Here is an 18,255-nt window from a genome sequence, read left to right as displayed (position 1 = left end):
GCACCCGAGCGCGTGCGCAGCAGTTTCCCTCCGGCTCCGAAATAGGTAGGCCACGCGTCATCGTACTCCTTAGGAGCAGGCATCTTTCGATGAGCAACGCCGCGAGCAGAACTGGGAACGAGCTCGTTTACGCCGTGCCGATGCTGCAGCCCGGGCACAAGAACAGGCTCGTGCAGCCGAAGGCAAGTAGCAAATGCGCACCGAGGATCTGGTAGACTACCATGCCGTGGTTTAATGAACCATCGGGATTAACCCAGTGATAAACACCGGGGCCGCATGTTTCAGCTTTGGTGGTCAACCATCCGTAGGGGGTCCTTGGGCGGCGATTTCTTTTTTCTCTTTATTTTTTTTCTTGGTGGAGGGGGAGGGGGCGAGTGTCCCCTATCCACGTACTGAGTCTCTTGGCACAATGGGCTCACTACATATGTGAATGTTATCGTACTTTCATTGCGCCTTCTACCTTGCACACCGCTTCCAAAGTTAAATCCAAGAGTGATTTAACTTTCTTTGATATAAGACGCTACCATTATAAGTGATACCGTATGCTCAGTGCGCATACCCTTCTGAAACTGCGGAAGACAAATGTCGATATCAACGTTTTAGCATACCCTCAGGCGCACAATACTAAAGCATACAATTAAATAATGGCGCAGTAAATAATTACGCATTCAGAGCGCTGCCTCACCTATGCATCACTATTTCTTATAGTGCGGGCCCATCTCGTCGGCGAAAATTAAACCGCTTTCAGGACTCGGCCATGTCTCTAGGCCAATCAGCGTCATAACTGATAGTTGGTCTTAACAATAACTATAAAACATCACTAATGCTATGTTCTCAGCATGCGATCATACTAAGTTATGACTGATTTTACCATTTATCTGTTAGCATCACGGCAGATGAGTAGCAAAAGTGAATTGACGTCAATGTCGAAGCTGGCGGTATGGCCACTGCTGCGTGGTTGCACAATAAAGATAACCTGATGGGGTAATCGGATGTATCACACCCGCATGCTCAGTGGGCTCAACGTATCACGTGTCATGGTAACATATGGCGTATCACGCAAACCTCTAACATTGTATACTTTGAGAGTGAATCGCCCGACGCCTCCATTTAAAGCTATCGTTTTCGATCTCGACTTCACGCTATTTTTGCGCCTGTGATAGCCTTGTAGCTGTCACTGAGCCTCTTTCCGCCACCTGTGCTTTTTAGAGATATTGTAATAGCCCTGTTGTTGATTGCTCTGCACCTGCTATTCTCTCTCAAATGCCCTCCGCGTTTCTTACACGCACTTGTGACCACACTGCGGTAAGCCGCATGTTAAGCGAGGTTTTCTGGGTTTCGACACGCAAAAAAAAAAAAGAGAATAGCGTGTATTTATGTCGGGCGCACATCAAGAAACCAATCGTAGTTATAGTACCAAACAGCGTAGAGGTTATACCCACGAAACGAAAGGACAGAGAATATTCGGCTTGCGTTGAACGTGGTTTATATTTCTCAGGTGAGTGAAATATGCTACGGAAAAAATTGACTCGCCATCACGGCCCTGCAAAAATGGATGACTAGCGAAGCTGTTGGAAATCAGCACACCTGCTCAGGCGGGTATGCAATGCGTTATTGCTTTAGAGCGATGGCAGTTAAAGTAACTTGTAGTAAAGCGAGTAATGGTAATTTTGGCAGTACCCCACCGCTGGTCGTCTTGCCGTATATTTTTCCCTTTGCCATTCCTTGCGTTCACACTGCTCCTCGGTAGTTCTATGTGTTGCCTACTCAAAGCGGTGCTGCTGCTTGCTAGGCTGGGTTTTTTCTTTTTTATACACGAAGGGCTAGTGACGTCACCCCCCCCCCCCCCCCGGTCGCAAGCTGCCGTCAGCGCGGCAGCTTGCGCAAGAGTAATCTTTACCGGGAAACGTATGCTGGAAGCGCTACGTGCTTCGCGTTGTTATCAGGAGCGCCTTATCATCAATTATGCGGTTCAGATGTTCGCTTTGTGCTTGTTCTTTATTGAATAGAATGCTGTTCTGTGTGTTGTATGCGCTCTTCCAAAGAATGTATACAGTTTCTGGCTTCCTTTTGCTGAGTGCTTGAAGCCTGCTTAACTTTGCTGAGTTGGCGGACATTTTGAAAATGAATAACTCGGAACTGGTGCTGTGCAGAGAATTCGTTCCAAGAGGGTACGCCGTGCGAACTCAGCGGCTATAATTCGTAGATTAAAATGTGTGGCGTACTGTAATTAACTAAAACGTTAATTACCGTGATTAGGTTAATTATTCAACTGAACATTCTGATTTCTCGTAGAAGTAATGGCCGCCTCATCGAGTAATCTCGTTCAAGGTTTAGAATTGTGATATCTGCATACGCAATCTTTTAAAAAAATTGAGGTAGCTAAAGAAAAACAATGTGTATATATAAAACCGACAAAATAGGACGTAGAACTTACTTTTAAGCTCCAAGGCATCCCGTGATACGTAAACTTGGGAGAAGGCGATCGGCCAATAAACTACCGTATGCTACCTGAAGGCATCAAAGCTGCCGTGTTCGAGACCCTCGCTATGCAGTGAATCAGGATAAGGGGAACAGAGGGGCCCGATTTTTTAAAGTCATAGCCATATGAAGCCGACAAACAATGCAACCACGGGAAGCAGAGCGTTAATTACTTGTTTTAATTGAAATATAGAAATGATAACTAAAGGCAAATGAAAGTGGACGGGAAAAGAAAGCAACTGGCCGTATGTGGGCACGAACCTGTGTGTTCGTATCCCACCTGTCGATATAATTGTCGATATGTCGATGACAGATCGATATGAAGCCATGTCGACATACGAGTACCTGCTATCGCAATGCTATTCGGTCAAATTTTTGCAAACGCTAATTTTATGCAGTTAACACAATGTCAAAAAAACCGCATCGTTCTCGTAAAAATTTTTCCGCAAGATCGGCTGTGAACCATTACAAGCAAAGATATGCAAAATAATTTTTTTTTACTTTTTCTCACAACTTCAAGATCATGATGATTAGAGAAATACCGTCGACCACGCAACCAACTATTGTACCATTGTTTCTCAGCAGACGTGGGCCCATATTTCCCATTCGGATTTTTATCTCCACGGAACTGTTCACATAGAGCTATTTTTAACTTCATAGCTATGTGACGAAAACAGCCTGCCGCATAATGCTATCGCGTTAAATATTTCTTGCCCCACAGTTCTTGCCCGTCGAAGAAGCATGGCAAGGCTATCACTTTACGCCGACAGCTTCTTCTGTGGGGTTTCAATAACTTTTGTTCTTCTTAACGCCGGTGATGAAACTGTCGCCATAATATTCACCAGCACTAATGCTTTGCTTATTATATGTATTTGCAGCGATGCGAGGCATTTACCTGTTGATGTGTGTCATGCTAGTTGTGAACGCCACCCCTACAAATATACGTGAGTATAGAGCATACTTTTGTAATGCAATTTCAGCGCCGTTTGAAAGCTTGGGTAATGTGAAGTTTAGGCTTTTCTTGTACAAAAAAAAAGATAATAAGAACCGCTTCTTAAGCTCAACGCTAAGAAGACTCACCTAATCGACGAAGACAACAGAATTCAATTCAAAGTTTCTAACGTAGCTGCAATGTGTGATCTTTCTGTCCGCAATAACCGTCGTTCCCCGTATGCCTCACAGGTGCCAAGGGATGACCGCCTCTCGCATCTGATTTCCGGGAACTCACACTTTGCTCTCTCCTCGCTTCTATGCACTCGGCTAACAGGAAGCCTTTGTTTTGTTCCTCACTCGCACCCAGGCATGCGCTCTTGTTAGCGGCGTAACTTTTCACCGTTCGGCTCCGCGGTCCGTTTGTCGCACGAACGGAAATTAATGACCGGTTTTGTCCACTGTGTAAAAAACACTACTGGTCATCGAATTGTGCTACTGAAAGGGTAACTTGGCCACTGAAAACCGGATAGCTACATCTCGTTCGTAGAACACCGCCGCAATGCGCGCTGTTTTCCACATGTCTGCGACCGTGTAGTAATTGCGCACGATGACTAGCTCGTAGTCGATATTAAAACAGTGTTTTTTGGAGGAGTTGCAAATGAAACAGGTGTCTATAAGTGACCGCCTGTATTTCCAGTAACAATCGGTCTCGGAGGCATTGAAACCCAAATATTCCGATACCAATGGCAGCATAACTGTACCCGATTTCGCAAGCGGCGAGCTTTTGTAGCGGTAAGCCAGCCTGTAGATAAATGGGAAGTTTGCGCAAATTCACAGTCTCCTCTTGAGCTGCTTTCAATGGTCTGGCAAAATGTGCACACTAAAATGTTTGTGAAAATGACTGAGCTTATGCAAGTTACGGCAACTCGTGCTCATGAAATTTCATTTCAGTGGGTTACCGGTCATACCGGCATATCTGTGAAAGACCGAGCGGACGGATTGGAAAAACGTGCACGCGGACATGGCCAAGCATACACCACTCCGGTCATCCATTGTTGCATCTTGCATCAGAGAAATACCTTGATCATGGCCAATTATAGGTCTTGAAACAACGGCTTCAAATCAGTCAAAGACTTTGTTGAACTACAGACATGTGCTCGAAATACTACGGATAACTTCGTGCCTCGCCTTCATTGTTGATTTTCGTAAATTGTTTCTTTCACTATCGTGTGTGGATCGTTTGGTCGTCATAAAGTGCCTTTTTAAAGTCATTTTAGTTTATCTGGTTCTTTTAATCTTATTTATGTTTATTTTTTGCATAGGAGTAGAACACCGTAGCCTGAGGTCGCATTTCTAGCAACCTCTTAAGTTACATCTAATTTAGCCTTCCCTAACCCGAGCACGTGGGATCCGCATAATTTTTGATCGTTTTTTCAAGATTAGTGTTAGTTCATGAATAATGGCTTCATACCAGGCAAACGCTTAGAGAACAATACGTTTGTACTAACTCAGTTCACAGATACTTCAATAGCTAATAATAGATATCTTATGGAAAGCATATCTAGGTAGAATAGGAGCCTACGACCCCGCAGAGAGGGGATTGTTATGGGGATATTCACAAGCCCGAAGGCATACATGACGCTTTCGTGGATCCGCAAAGGGAAATATATAGAGACAACCAAATGCAAATTGTATGTGAAGGCCCGAAATGCACTGTAGTAGTGGAAATTCGGCAAGGAATGAAGCAAGGATGTCCCCTGTCTGCGTTGTTGTTCAAGCTTCGTTTGGAAAGAGTGAATTGGACATCTTACGTTCGTAATGGGCAGAGGTGTCAACAGAAGGTCCTTGGACTGATGTATACGAGTGACATTGTGCTAGTAGCGAACAAATCTAGGCCTTAGGTTTTTCACAAATAAATGAAGACAACTTCCATGAAGAGACGAGTAATTACGTGGTATCAATTCAGCAGCAAGCCATCTGTACCCGTAGTCAAGCAAAATAAATACATCGGAGTATGCAAAAACGAAGGAAAACAAGCACCCACCAAGGAATTCAGAAAATGAAGGACATGCGGGAATGCAGCAATATTGAAACCGAGTGTTTTCACCTGCAAGGAATATCAGGTGGTGCGTGGAAGCTGAAAAGGAGTAATGGTGCATGCGCTAACATTCGCAAATGCCATTCAGCGCTTCAAATTGGATATACTGAGAAGCGCAGATCCAGATTAGTTTGGAAGAAAGACTCAGGAAGCGGGATAAAAGTAAATGGGCGTCTAAAGTGCACAAGTATTTGTACCTGAACAAAGTATACACAGAATGGTGGAAGAGGCGAAGAAAGTTGGCAACCAAATACCGCATAACTGAAAGCGTAAGTATACAAAGGGGGTCATCAGATACAAAGTGAATGAAAGAGAGACAGTGAGTTGGATGCTAGTCATGGAAACAAAATGTTACAGTAGCGTTTCACTTCGTGAGCGCGGATGACGCGCAAGCGTATGTGTACTATCGTATGAAGCTGTCGGCCCTCGGTGCGCCTAGACGCCTACACTGTCCGTATCGCAGCCGCCGCGGTCGCTTAATGGCCGTGATGTTGGGCTGCTAAGCACGAGGTCGCGTGATGTAATCCTGGCGGCGGCGGCCGCATCTCAATGGGGGCGAAAGGCGAAAATACCCATGTACTTAGATTAGATGCACGTTAAAGAACCCCATGCAGAACAAAAATTTGGAGGACGTTAAAACTTCGCCTTTAAGAGTGGAACACGATAGCATTCAAAGATCCCCGACTGCTTCTCACACTTGCCGGCAACTGGAGCGTATGTAACCGCAATGTTTACCTGGAAACGCTTGCGGCGAACGCTATGCACGAACGCGAGTTTTGTGGTGGAACCACGGCCTCTTGCGTGGGCTGTGATGCGGCGGAGGCGAGCGCCAGCTGGAGTTAATTCAAGGTACCGGGCGCGCCGCTACGTGACCCCCAAGACACCCATCCCGCCGGCGCGCGCAAAATTGGGGACGCCGTGGCCGTTCTGTGAGTCCGCGGCCGGTTTCTGTGCGTGAAGGAGTTTCCTTGAATTTTCGCGTAACAGAATTATGTTTCCTCGTGTAGTCATATTACAAACCGAGAGCTATCATTTCAGTGGGTTGTGTGCAAGGCGTATTTTACGATTTTTCTGTGTGTTTTAGCTTGAGAAATTCAATTAGTTCAGGCAATTTCTTGCATAATATTGAAGGCCTGGGTATATGTTGTTCGAAGATGTGTTTGATGTCGACGTCCTACGCCAGACGCAGAACGCCATCGCCAAGTTTTCTGCGACATGGGCTCCCTAACGCTCTCGCGTTAAAAGCTACGAACAACATTGTGGAAGTCACTTCGCGAATGCGACTATAACTGCGTGAGAGTCTTTCGGGCGGCGTAGCGGCCGCGTACGCAGGAGCCTCGAAGGAACGATGTTTAATTGTCGGGGTTTGGTTCATGGCTGAATGTTTATTGTAGAAAAAACAGATCGCAGTGAAGAGAAAAGGAAACACAAAATCGAAGTTCTCCGTTGGTCGCACGGACGATTTCGTCCCTTTCGGAAGCGCCGGCGATTCGCACTCAGCAGGTGGTCCACCGAAAACACGGGGCACTGATGAGGTTGCGGGTCAAGGCCACGGCCGGCACGGTAGCCCAGCGGGCTCCCCTTGTCCGTTTGCCGGCTCCTTCTCGCTTGCGTCGTCGGGCCCCCAACGACGGCTGCAACAAACGTTCGGCGGTCGCATGCAATTCTCAGCAACCTACCCCGCAATGAGCGTCGGCTCATTGCATCCCTTGTTCAAGCGGGTAGAGTGTCTGCACCGGTCGCCTCAGCAGCTTTCGTTCTGGCAGAGAAATCCTGCATGCTCGCATTCGGCCGTTCCTTCCAGAATACGTTTCGACAACCCGGCACAGCTCGCACATCTGTCATGGAACATTCTCCTCCCCGAGTGGGACAATGTCCTCTTCCTTTATGCTTCTCTCTTTGCACTGAGCCGTAGCATGGGCAGAACGAAGTTCTAGTAGGTACTCCTGCCTCCATCTTCTCCCAAATGAATCCACTTGTGCTATACGGTGCTGCCTGCGTCTTGCGAGCGCAGCCCTCATAGATTAGGTGGAAGCAGTTTCTGCAATGTTAGGCAAACTTGATATTCGCCGCCCTTAAAGAAATCCAATGGCATTAGGGGCAAAAGCTCCACTGCGTCCAAGTGAAGGAACGTCAGTGGACGGCAATTCACAACGGCCTCGATCTGAGTGATGAGGATGGCCAAGCTGCCATAATGTAAGGCACTTCTTCCGAGGACGTTTCGCAGCACTGTCTTGACATTTGGCACCATGCGTTCCCAAAAAAACGCCCTACCACTGTGCTCTTTCGACGATGAACTTCCAGGCGATACAGTTGCCACCCAAGTAATAATGCATCTAACCTGCCTTTATAGCATAGAATAGCTTTTTTAAGTCCCTCGACGCCCGGTTGAACGTTAGAGTGTTGTCTGAATAAATTTTCCTGGGCATTCCTCGCCGCGTCACGAACCTCTTGAAAGACATAAGGAAAGATTGTGTTGTCAAGTCCTTGACGAGTTACAGATGCATAGTTCGCGTGGTGGGACATGTGAACGGAGCTATATTGGCTTTGTAGGAATTTCGAAACTCGGTATCAGATATGGGGCCTGCGAAGTCCACTCCAGTAATTTCGAATGGCTCTGATTCGCGGATACGGTGGGATGGTAGGGGTGCAAGCGGCTCAAAGGCGGGGTCGCTACTTTGTCTTTCACACGGAACACAACCGAAATTGATTTTCTTCATGGCTTGTCTTGGTCGCGGGATCCACAGTCTTTCGAAGTTGAGTCAGAGCGTCCCTTTCTCCAGCTTGTAAAAGCCGCCTATGCTGCCAGGCCACCAACAAGCGTCTGAACAGATGCACAGCTGACAAAATGACTGGGTGCCTTGTCACTTCTTTATGTGCGCTATTGTGCAGCCTGTCTAGAACTTTCAATAGGCCGTCGCTGTCAATGAATGGGTGCACACCCGCCATGGCGGACTTACGATTATGTGGCCCCAAGGCAATCGGAGAATGGATGCCATTCCCAAAGGTTTCTGTGTGTGGCACTTTCAGCCAGCAATTCTCGGCCTATGAGAGTTCTTCCGCTCACAGGCTTCCCCTTCACTTCTCTGCCGCGTTCTGGGCGTTATGAAGAAAGCACATACCCCAGGCGGTGACACGGAGTACCCCTGTCATTGAGCCCTTGTGCTCAATATGGACACCGTGAACACCAGCATCTCGATGTTCAGCACCTGAACTTTCCAGAGTTCTGCGGTGCAGCATTCAGCTTCACGGAAGTGTGAAGGCATCGCGTAATACGTTTGAGTGCATTTAGCCATTTAAATCCCGTCCAACGATTCTCGCTGACCACCAAAGCGGAGAGCAGTGATCTGCAGGATTTTCTATCCCCGGGCAACGCTTCGAAACAGCAAGATTGGTTACTGCTTGTATCTCCTGTACTGTGTTGCTCACAAATGGTTACCACATCAGTGCGGAGCTCTTAAGAGGAAGCTTTAGCTCGGGCCCCAACTCCAACGCGACCTATTCAAATAAATGTAAAACGCAAGAACGCTTTCGGGCAAATTTTGATGAAATTTGTTGCATTTGAAAGAGAAAGTTAAATTCTAGTGACTGTGGGTAGCGGAATTTCGATTTGGGGCCTGAATATTGTGAAAAAAATTTTCAAAAATTTTAAAGCCTCAAGAAAATAGAAGCACGAAGATTACAACAGCTTTGCATCAAAAACTGATACTGCGGTACCGTAAACGACATCTGTTTCATCATTGAAATTGGACAAATTCGACATGTCAACTTGCATATTACGTGAATTGGTTACGTTGTATACAAGGGTTCTGCAAAAGCTGTGTTTCCATATTAATAAATTTTTGAGATTCATTTGTGACGTATCAATATTGTCCACTTTAGATCTACTATTACATGCAATTCACAGAATTGTGATATCGCTTTTGATTGCTGAGTTAGAGTTGTGAACTTGATAGTATCGTTTTTTGAAAATTTGCCATGTTTGCCAATTTTTACTAAAATATTGAGGATCTAAATCAAAAATTCGAAAGAAACAGTCACTAGATTTTAAGTTTTTCTTTTAAATGCAAGAAATCTTGTCAAATTCCGTGCAGTGGTTGTCGAGAAAAACGAATACTCCTTTTACATGTATTTACATAGGAGCACCCGAGCTAAAGCTTCCTCTTAAGAGGAAGCTTTAGCTTAGGCCCAACTCCAACGCGGCCTATTCAAATACACGTACAACGCAAAAACGCTTTTCTCAGACAACCCCTGGACCGATTTGAATAAAATGTCTCGCACTTCAGAGAGAAAGTCAAATTCTAGGGAATGTTGGAAGCGGAAGTTCGATTTAGGGCCTGAATTTTATTTTAAAAAATCAAAAAGTCAAATGTTTGAAAAACACAGACTCACCAAGTTTATAAATTAATAGCTCCGCATACAATCAGATATCGCGGTTCTGTAAGCGGCATCCATAAGATCACTGAAAGCGAAACATTCGATATATCAATTTATATATTACGTCAATTTGTCACGTTATATACAAGCGTTCTGCAAAAAGCGTATTTACACCTTAGTAATTTTTTTTCAGATTCATGTGTAAGACATCACGCTTGTCCGCTTTATATGTACTACCAAATGCAATTCACAGAATTGTGACATCATTTGGCTTTGCTTAGTTAGAGAGCTGTACACTTGATAGTTGCGTTTTCAGAAAATTTTCCATTTTGACCAATTTTTAATAAAAATTTGACAATTTAAATAAAAATTGGAAAACAATAGTCACTAGATTTTAAGTTATTTTTAATGCAACAAACCTCGTCAAATTTGTAGAAGTGATTACCGAGAAAAACAAGTTCTCCTTTTACATGTATTTAGATAAGAGCACCCGAGCTAAAGCTTCCTCCTATTAAAGCTCAACGGGAGGCTAGAGTCGGACCAGCAGAGCACATGAATCGTTGGTATGCCTAGCCGTTCAATCCCGCAGCGGGCGAGGCATGCGCCGATCAAAGCAACCATGAGGTCCAGCCGTGGAAATAACAAACGTTTCTGTGGATCCGCTATTGATTTAGGCATCAGCAACACAATACGCATTCCCTAATTTGTCCTCGACTTAGTATAGGCAATGGCACCGTATGCTTTTGGACTCGCGTCGCGGAACAGATGTAATTCCAGCTCTGCGCTTTCGTTCTTTATGTCCTGACCCATTTTCGAGGAACGGAAGCTTTCCTTCAGTCAGGAAGCTCTTGACACCACGTGTTCCACGTTTCGAGGACGTCCGACGTACGTGGGTCATTTCATTGAGTAGCACGTTTCCATAGCCTTTGTTACATTATCTTAGTTGTGATAGAGATGGGCGCGAGGAATCCAGATGGTCCAAATATACAACTCGTCCCTTGTAGAAGGAATTTTTCTGTGTCCTGACGCTGTTTTAAAGAGTCAATCAGGGAACACATTTCGAACTTGAATTCATCTGTAGTTATCCCCACTCAACGCCAAGGATCCTAGTTACGACCTGTGCTGAAAGTCCGAGTTCATTCCCTAGCTCTTCTGGCCAATCTGCTGCAAGATTTGGGTCGCTGGACTTGCATTTTCTCATATTCATGCCTGCCATCTGAAGAATACATTCGGCCTCTTTGCATATGCACATTGCCTCCTCTAGAGTATCGGCACCTGTGACCAAGTCATCTAGATAAGTGTCGTTGCTTACCATGCTTGCTGTCTCCAGGAAAGAGCCCTTTGTTTGCTCTAAATGGTGCTTCAGCACCTCGACGAGAAGGAATGGACTGGATGTTGCGCCGAACGGGACCCTCGTCATCCAGTACTCTCCTAATGGAGGGAGTGATTGTCCCTCTTTCGGTGTACTTTCGTACCAGAGAAAACAAAGGGCGTCCCAGTCATCCATTTTAAGCTCTATGTGCAAGAATATCCTATCAAAGTCGGACGTGTTCCCCACGTTGCGTGTTAGAAATCAATTTAATATATGCGGCAGATTTGGGTTCAGATTCGGTCCTGCGAAAAGGACGTCATTTAGAGACAGTTTTCCCGGCGCTTTGGATGATGCATCAAAGACGACTGTTAATGTTGTGTTCTCACTGCAAACACGGACTACGTCGTGGTGAGGCATGTAATAAACGGGGACTCATGCATTCCGATGACCCCTTCTGTGTGTCCAGCAAGCGTGTAATTTCAAACCGCCTGGTCATAATCGCTCATAAGGTCATTGTTGACCATCAACTTTGTCGTTAACGACCTGAGCCTACTGAAAGCCGTGGCTTTAATTGTTGGCTGCCAAATCGGCCGGATTCTCTTTCCAGGGAAGGTTAACTTGATATCGACAGTTGTTCCTCGATACATTCTCCAGACATTCCCGCAAAACTCCATTGTCTTCCATGTCGGCCTCTTCGTTCACAATGCCACTGTGCTCGTTTTTCCAAAACGATTTAAGTTAAGCAACAGTGTCATCTTGGTTTTGCTCGCGGATGACAGCCACACGCAACACTCCCACCGTGGACACGTAATCGCATCCCAGCAGCAGTCCTATCTCTGCTCCATCTTGCGTACTGCGGCGAATTCGAGGCCTTGCTCTTCGAGGCAGTTGGTGGTTCAAGCTTCAGGTGCTGGCGCAATGTCGCAGCAGATTTGTGGAATCTCGAGCACTTAGACGCGGATCTTTCTTTTGCTGTGTTGACTGCACAGCCATAGCTCCACTCGGCGGCACTTCATTCCTGAAGACGGCTTATCGTGTCCCAATGTCATTATATTCAGAATCTCCTCTCCCAACACACGCAGTTTAATCTTCTGTGAAACCTCATCCTTGAAGAAGGTACGCTGACTTCCTCCGTCAATCATCAGCCTAATCATCGCTCGCGTCTCCGTGCCCTTCACCCACTGTTGAGCCGTCTGCAGAAGGATACGGGTGCTACTCTTGGTACTTTCGACTTCCATCGAAGAGTGCATGATCGTCTCAGTCAGTACAGTGTTGTTGTTCGACTTTTCGGCTGGTGGTAGTCAATTCAGCTTACACAGGACTGCATTAGGCAGGCCGGAACATCTCTTACACTTAAGCCATATTACTGTGCGCCATTCGTATGCTCGATGACCCGCCTTAGCGCGCCTAAAGCAGTCTTTTCCGCTGCACAACTGTCCTCTTTTCATCAGAAGTGAAATCAACTTCAAAATCCTAGGTTGGATGACTGCTCGCTTCGCAAGATTTGCACTGTATTTCAGCTTTCATGACGGCATGACGGCAGTTAAAACCGTCGAGGACACTTTTCAGAAATATGCTTGCGACTTGGCCGACTCAGCCTGTCCGTGCTCTACTACTCACGGTACCCACATTCGGCCCTCTCTCGACTTCCTACTTCGGTCTCGAGGAAATTGAGGAAATATTGAAAGAGATCTCCTGGCGCGACTGTAGATATTGTCTTTCGCCTGCAGTAACCGAGGCAAAGCTCATTCGGGATCTTCTTTCGGGAGACTATCAAAAAAAGCACTCCGTAAGCGTTCGACGTCACGCCCAATGCCTCTAGGCTCCAATACCCCGTCGGGACTTCATCATAAGGATCCGCAGCATTGCGGTGTCAGAATGTTATGGACAAGTCGGATCTTGAGCAACCTCGACATGTGCTATTCAATGATACCGTCGTCCTTTCCGAATCTTTCCACCAATGTCTTCACGGCAATTTCATAATTTCGGTCACTGGATGGTAGCCCGTCGATATCGGTTGCCTCTTTGCCCATGAAGTAGCTCGTCAAGTACTCAACCTTGTCAATTGGATGTGGAGCTGAATTCTTGTGGATGGTCGACTCGAATTGATTCCATAATCTCTGCCATGAGCGCAGGTTTTCGTCGAATTTGGCGATCTCCGCGCGGCCGCACAGACGCTTTCACCCCACTCGGAGGCACCGGCAATTCGCACTCGGCAGGAGGTCCGCCCAAAACGCGGGGCACGGATGAGGTTGCTGGTCGAGGCGCCAGCCGGAACGCTAGACCGGGGGGGGGGGGGGGGGCGCCCCTCTTCCGTTAGCCGACTCCCTCTTTATTGCGTCGTTGGGCCCACAACCATGGGTGCAACAAACGTGCGGCGGTCGCTTGCAATTCTCAACACCCCAAGTGGTCCAAATTATTCCGGAGCCCCCCACTACGGGGTGCCCCAGGATAAAATGATAGTTTGGCACATAAAACCCCATAATTTAACTGTGCGCCTCGCATGTTGTATTCAAGAAACGGCTCGCGCGGCGGCACCATACACAGCAGCTGCCAAAGTATAACCCCCTCCCCTCAATTAGGAAGACACCGTGCTTCCCCCGGCTTTCCTTCCTTACGCACGGGAGACTGAGCCACTATCGTCGACTTACTATCACAAGCTTTCACTCCACCCACAGCGTATGGGGCGCGAGGACGATGTTGCCACGAAATGAATCCCGGTACGTCTGTATCGCAAAAAAACCTGTAGCAACTGCCAGAGGAGGTCAACCCAGAGCGCCTCCGCCTACCTTCCTCCTCCTCGACACTTTGCCTCGTATCTCCTTCAACCCTGCACTCAAAGTCACCTAAACTTTCCTGTAGGTGGCGCTGATTTGGTGCGTATTCATCGCGATCCTTCGTACTTTCTCCGGCGCGCGATTCTCTGCATCTCCAAGGGCCTTCCTCCTTCGCAGATTTGAACGTACATTCGCTGATTGTGCTAGCTGGCCAGTTACGCTTGCGCGTAAAAACACCATGGACATTTACATTAATTTGTAGAAAAACATTAGAAACAACAATATGCACGATAATACAAAGAGCAGTGCCTTGAAGCTTGAGCTGGTTGTCTAAGGACAAAAACATGCCAGAGCAGATATGCGGAGCGAAAATTGGCATGTGTCTGGTCCAGTAAAATTCCCGAGACCACTAAGCACGTTCTAATGAAATGCCAAGGTATTCAGCTTTACATAACCTACTCCTTCCAGAAGCGCCTGGTTTTAAAGCGGACGGAAGCATCAGCCAGTCAGTAGTCGAGATAAGCAAGAGATGTTTAGCGTATTGGCGGGGAAAAATTTTTTAAAAAATTGATACGACCGGACCCGTTACAGGCATAGGTAGCAGTAAAAATTAGTGGAGTTTTGAGGGAGTTAAGGAAGGTTGAGGAGTTGTAAACTAAATTGCTACAATGAAAAGCACGTAATGCATACTTGATTAACTCAAGCAAGCTAGGTGACTACTTGTTACCACCCTATTTCAAAAGAGATTCTAATAAAGCATCATCGTCATCATCAATGTTATGTTCCTCTGCTGCTTTGCACGAGAATTTGGTCATAATTTCCGGCCACTGTTTCTGATTTTCATGGATGAAAAATGCAAAAGCGTATCCGCACTTGACTTTAGATCCAAGCAGGTTAGAGACCTTAGGTTCTCAAATTTAAACCATAGTCTGCCACTACAACATTTCGGAAAACCCGTTTTCACTTAGGGACATTTAAGCCACTCATCAATATAACTTGTCAATATACGCGTGCGAGTCATTTAGCTATGTGCCAGACATATTGCATTGCAGCTGCTGTAACACTGTCTACATGCGTGTACAGTGCGTATGAAGCATTTGTTAACACGACGAACCCGTTATTGGCCTAGATAATCTCTAAAACATTTACTTAAGCACCAAAAGTGGTACATTAAAGTATCTGCCGCTGTCCCAATCGCCAATACCCGTAGCATGCTGTGAATCGGAGGACGTGCAGACTGACATAAACTTTAGGTGTGTGAAAAGTTACGAGTGTAAGGTTTAGTTAGACGTCCTGCGGGAAATTATCAAGTTTGTTGCGAATTAAGTGTAGGAAAAGTTTATATGGTGTATCGGTTTGAAAGGTTTTAAGAATAAACTACCTAGGTTGAGAAATATGTCGTCAAAACTTGTATGTGAGACAGGTCATAGTTTCTGAAAGTCAAGTTTAAGGATGACAGAATGAGCCATGCTTGGCAGCTCTAGCAGTTCTCTGACGATTGCCTCATGTTGAATGTAGTTAGAAATATATGGAGGTTACGTGCTGAGAGAGAAACCTATTCGCTACAGCAGCATGACAGAAAATTGACCCGCTAGTTTACGAGGTCTCACAAGAATGCTTATCTTTACTTATTCTTTAGGTTACGTATCGTGTCAAACAAGGAGACGGGAGTGCGGAAAAGACCAGAGACCCAACTGCCTCATAAAAAACGGGCATCCTATTCCCTTCTTCAAATGCTGTAAGTATTTAGAATGCATTCAACGCGCATAATACGTGAATAAAATATGAGGCATTTCAACGCGCAGAAAATGCGATTACTTTCAGGATGAAATATTTTGTCCTTGTTACACCTCTTCAGTGAGTTTTGGAAACTGACGATGCTAAATAATATTCACAGCATAGTGATCGCGAAACCATTTTAAAAATGTTTCTCTTGAGCAAAATCACAAGTAACTTAATAGTTTAATTGATCCTATTCATGTGTTCATGCATGTGAACATGGCACTATGGCGCACAAGTATAAGTTTACGTACGGCCTTAACCACCCCAAAGAAATATGGCTGTTATCTATGGCTCAAGTTATACATCAATAGGTTGCGGCAATATTGCGGCAACTAGGAAAATATATTTCGAATAAAAGGCCTGTTTTATTGCCTGTTCCAAAGGTATTCAACTTATTGGTTTTACAGTACAGGCATTCGTTAGTATATCACGCTTTAGCCCGGTGCTAATTCTGGATCTAAGCAATTATTTACAACAAATAAAGCGATTTACGCACAACATATTTACGACAATATAAGCGGAAATTTAAGGGCCACAAGAGATAAAGCATATACTCGCAGTTAGCCACAAAAATCTAATTGGTGAGTCCGAAGTTCCTGATTTTGCACAACTTAACGTTCAACTCTCCGCTTTTCTCAAAGAACATATTTGCTTAGATGCACGCAATTTTAACGTCTTCGCATATCAAGCACAGGCAACGAATAATCCAATGATGAAGTCTTTGAAGAAACGTTTTGCCGACCGTTTTACCTCAGCTTATTAGCTGGCGCATCAGGTGTCGCATCGCATTCCACTGTTACGCGTAACATCAATTGGGAAGATAATGACGAAGGGAAGGTATGAGCTCAAGCTACGGCATGAAGTAGCAGTTCCCACGTAGTGGTTCCGCGCCATGCTGTTCGGAGCAAACAAGCAAGCAAGCAAGTAGCAGTGCAAAATATAGTGTTGTACTTGGATCTCGCCGTATAATTTTGGTGGCAGTGCTGAAGTACCTCGGTGAGTGACATAGGAAGAGAGACACTGTAACGGGGACAAAATCGCACCGAGGCGCTCCCCGTCCAGAGGCCTCTGCCTTGGTTGGAGTCCTGAGTTCCGAACCCCATGAGTTGTAACCACCCTGCGTGCTCTCTTAATCAGATCGGCTCGGGTTTGGGAGTTGACACTTCATAGCAAAGCTTCCCACTTTGGTACATTTCAGTGTCGGTTGCACTCTACTAAGTTTGCTGGCATGCCCGTGTGAAGTCGTAAGAAGTACAGACTGTTGGGCGTGTTGTTAATCCATACTCAAGGTAGAATGGCACAAACGAACAGAGGCATGATAGAAAACACGGATTGCGCTCGTCCTTCTTACCGTTACCCTTACAACCAGGTACAATTACTACCTGTCGTGAGGCTGTTGACTTCCGCGTCGCATGGCACTTTCCAACCCCGTCTGTCTGTTTTCATTTCATTTATCTTGAGGTTATATAAGCATTTGAAAGCATTGGTCACCGCAGTTTTTATCATATTACCATCGCCTATCGCTGTTTACTCCAGCCGGTGCCTGCAGTGCGTCTTCTATCTTTCAACAGAACTGAAGCCCACTAACTGGTATGAATATATCTTGACATACACGTTCCTGCAAAACAGCATCCCGTGAACTTAGTTGGTGCTGATGGTCCCATCTGGGCAGGTGTTTTAGGCGGAACCTGTTGCAAAAAAATCCGATTCCACTTGATTTTTTTATTGCCACTGAACATTAGCTTTACGGAGTTCTTCGGGTAGCTGCTATTGCTAACAGCGTTCAGCAAGTTCTTTTTCAGACTTCCTGAAGCGTGAATCAAACTTAGTTCACAGGTTAGCTTTAACGGCTTAGTCCACCACAAGCTACAAAGTTACAAGGTGACTGCTGCCTGTTTGGCAGCCCTGCAGCCTCTCTCCGGTGTGTGGGTTTGAGTGAAGTTTGAAAGGGTTGTCATGCGGAGTACTTTGTTTAAGGTACTTTTCCGGCCTTAGTTGCGTGACGAGAGTGCGCTACCACGAAGCATTCACACTTGCTTCAAATGCAGCATGCGCGTGTTGATCGCAAAGATATGTAGCCTGCCAGACGCGCTAAGCCACCATGATGCAGCCGGGGAAGCCTCTTTGATTAGAATTCGAGTAGCTGCCTCTCGTGCATCAACACCAAATACTGCGCCTGCTCCTTAATAAACCGAACTTCTACCTTGTAATAAGTTTACCTCCTGGTGTAATCCTAACAGTATCATATATCACACACGCATTGCGCACTATATGCGGGTGAGCGCGCTTGCTCACCCTAGGTTGAGCACCATAGTCTCAGGAAAACACAGGGACCCATTTATCACCACCCCCGCCGCGCTGCACCATCAGAGCGGTGGGTAAGTGAAGCTCATTCCTATGTATGGTTCATACAGGAGTTCTTAACGATAACAGAAGCATGTGAATAGGAGCTAATCATAAGAAATATAGAAAATAAAAGTATGTTAGAGCACGAG

At 45.9% G+C, this 18,255-nt stretch overlaps 1 protein-coding gene across 4 annotated transcripts in view; it reads left to right on the top strand.

Annotated features, from left to right (window-relative positions):
* The first annotated feature begins 1,282 nt into the window (after positions 1 to 1,282).
* The window catches only part of LOC142577911 (uncharacterized), a 33,883-nt gene continuing 16,910 nt past the window's right edge, over positions 1,283 to 18,255 (top strand). Inside the window, exons 1-3 of one of the 4 annotated variants that reach the window (XM_075687347.1) lie at positions 1,283 to 1,305; positions 3,360 to 3,425; positions 15,618 to 15,716. In XM_075687347.1, coding sequence (XP_075543462.1) covers positions 3,362 to 3,425; positions 15,618 to 15,716 — 163 coding nt within the window. In that variant the 5' untranslated portion in view covers positions 1,283 to 1,305; positions 3,360 to 3,361. Of the gene's footprint in view, positions 1,306 to 1,334; positions 1,596 to 3,103; positions 3,260 to 3,359; positions 3,426 to 15,617; positions 15,717 to 18,255 lie in introns of those variants that run through there. The other 3 variants (XM_075687344.1, XM_075687343.1, XM_075687345.1) reach the window with 3 other exon arrangements.

The sequence above is a fragment of the Dermacentor variabilis genome, chromosome 4, assembly GCF_050947875.1.
Source record: "Dermacentor variabilis isolate Ectoservices chromosome 4, ASM5094787v1, whole genome shotgun sequence".
Taxonomy (NCBI): domain Eukaryota; kingdom Metazoa; phylum Arthropoda; class Arachnida; order Ixodida; family Ixodidae; genus Dermacentor; species Dermacentor variabilis.
The sequence above is the reverse complement of the archived record's forward strand: the minus strand, read 5'-3'. Positions and strand labels throughout refer to the sequence as shown.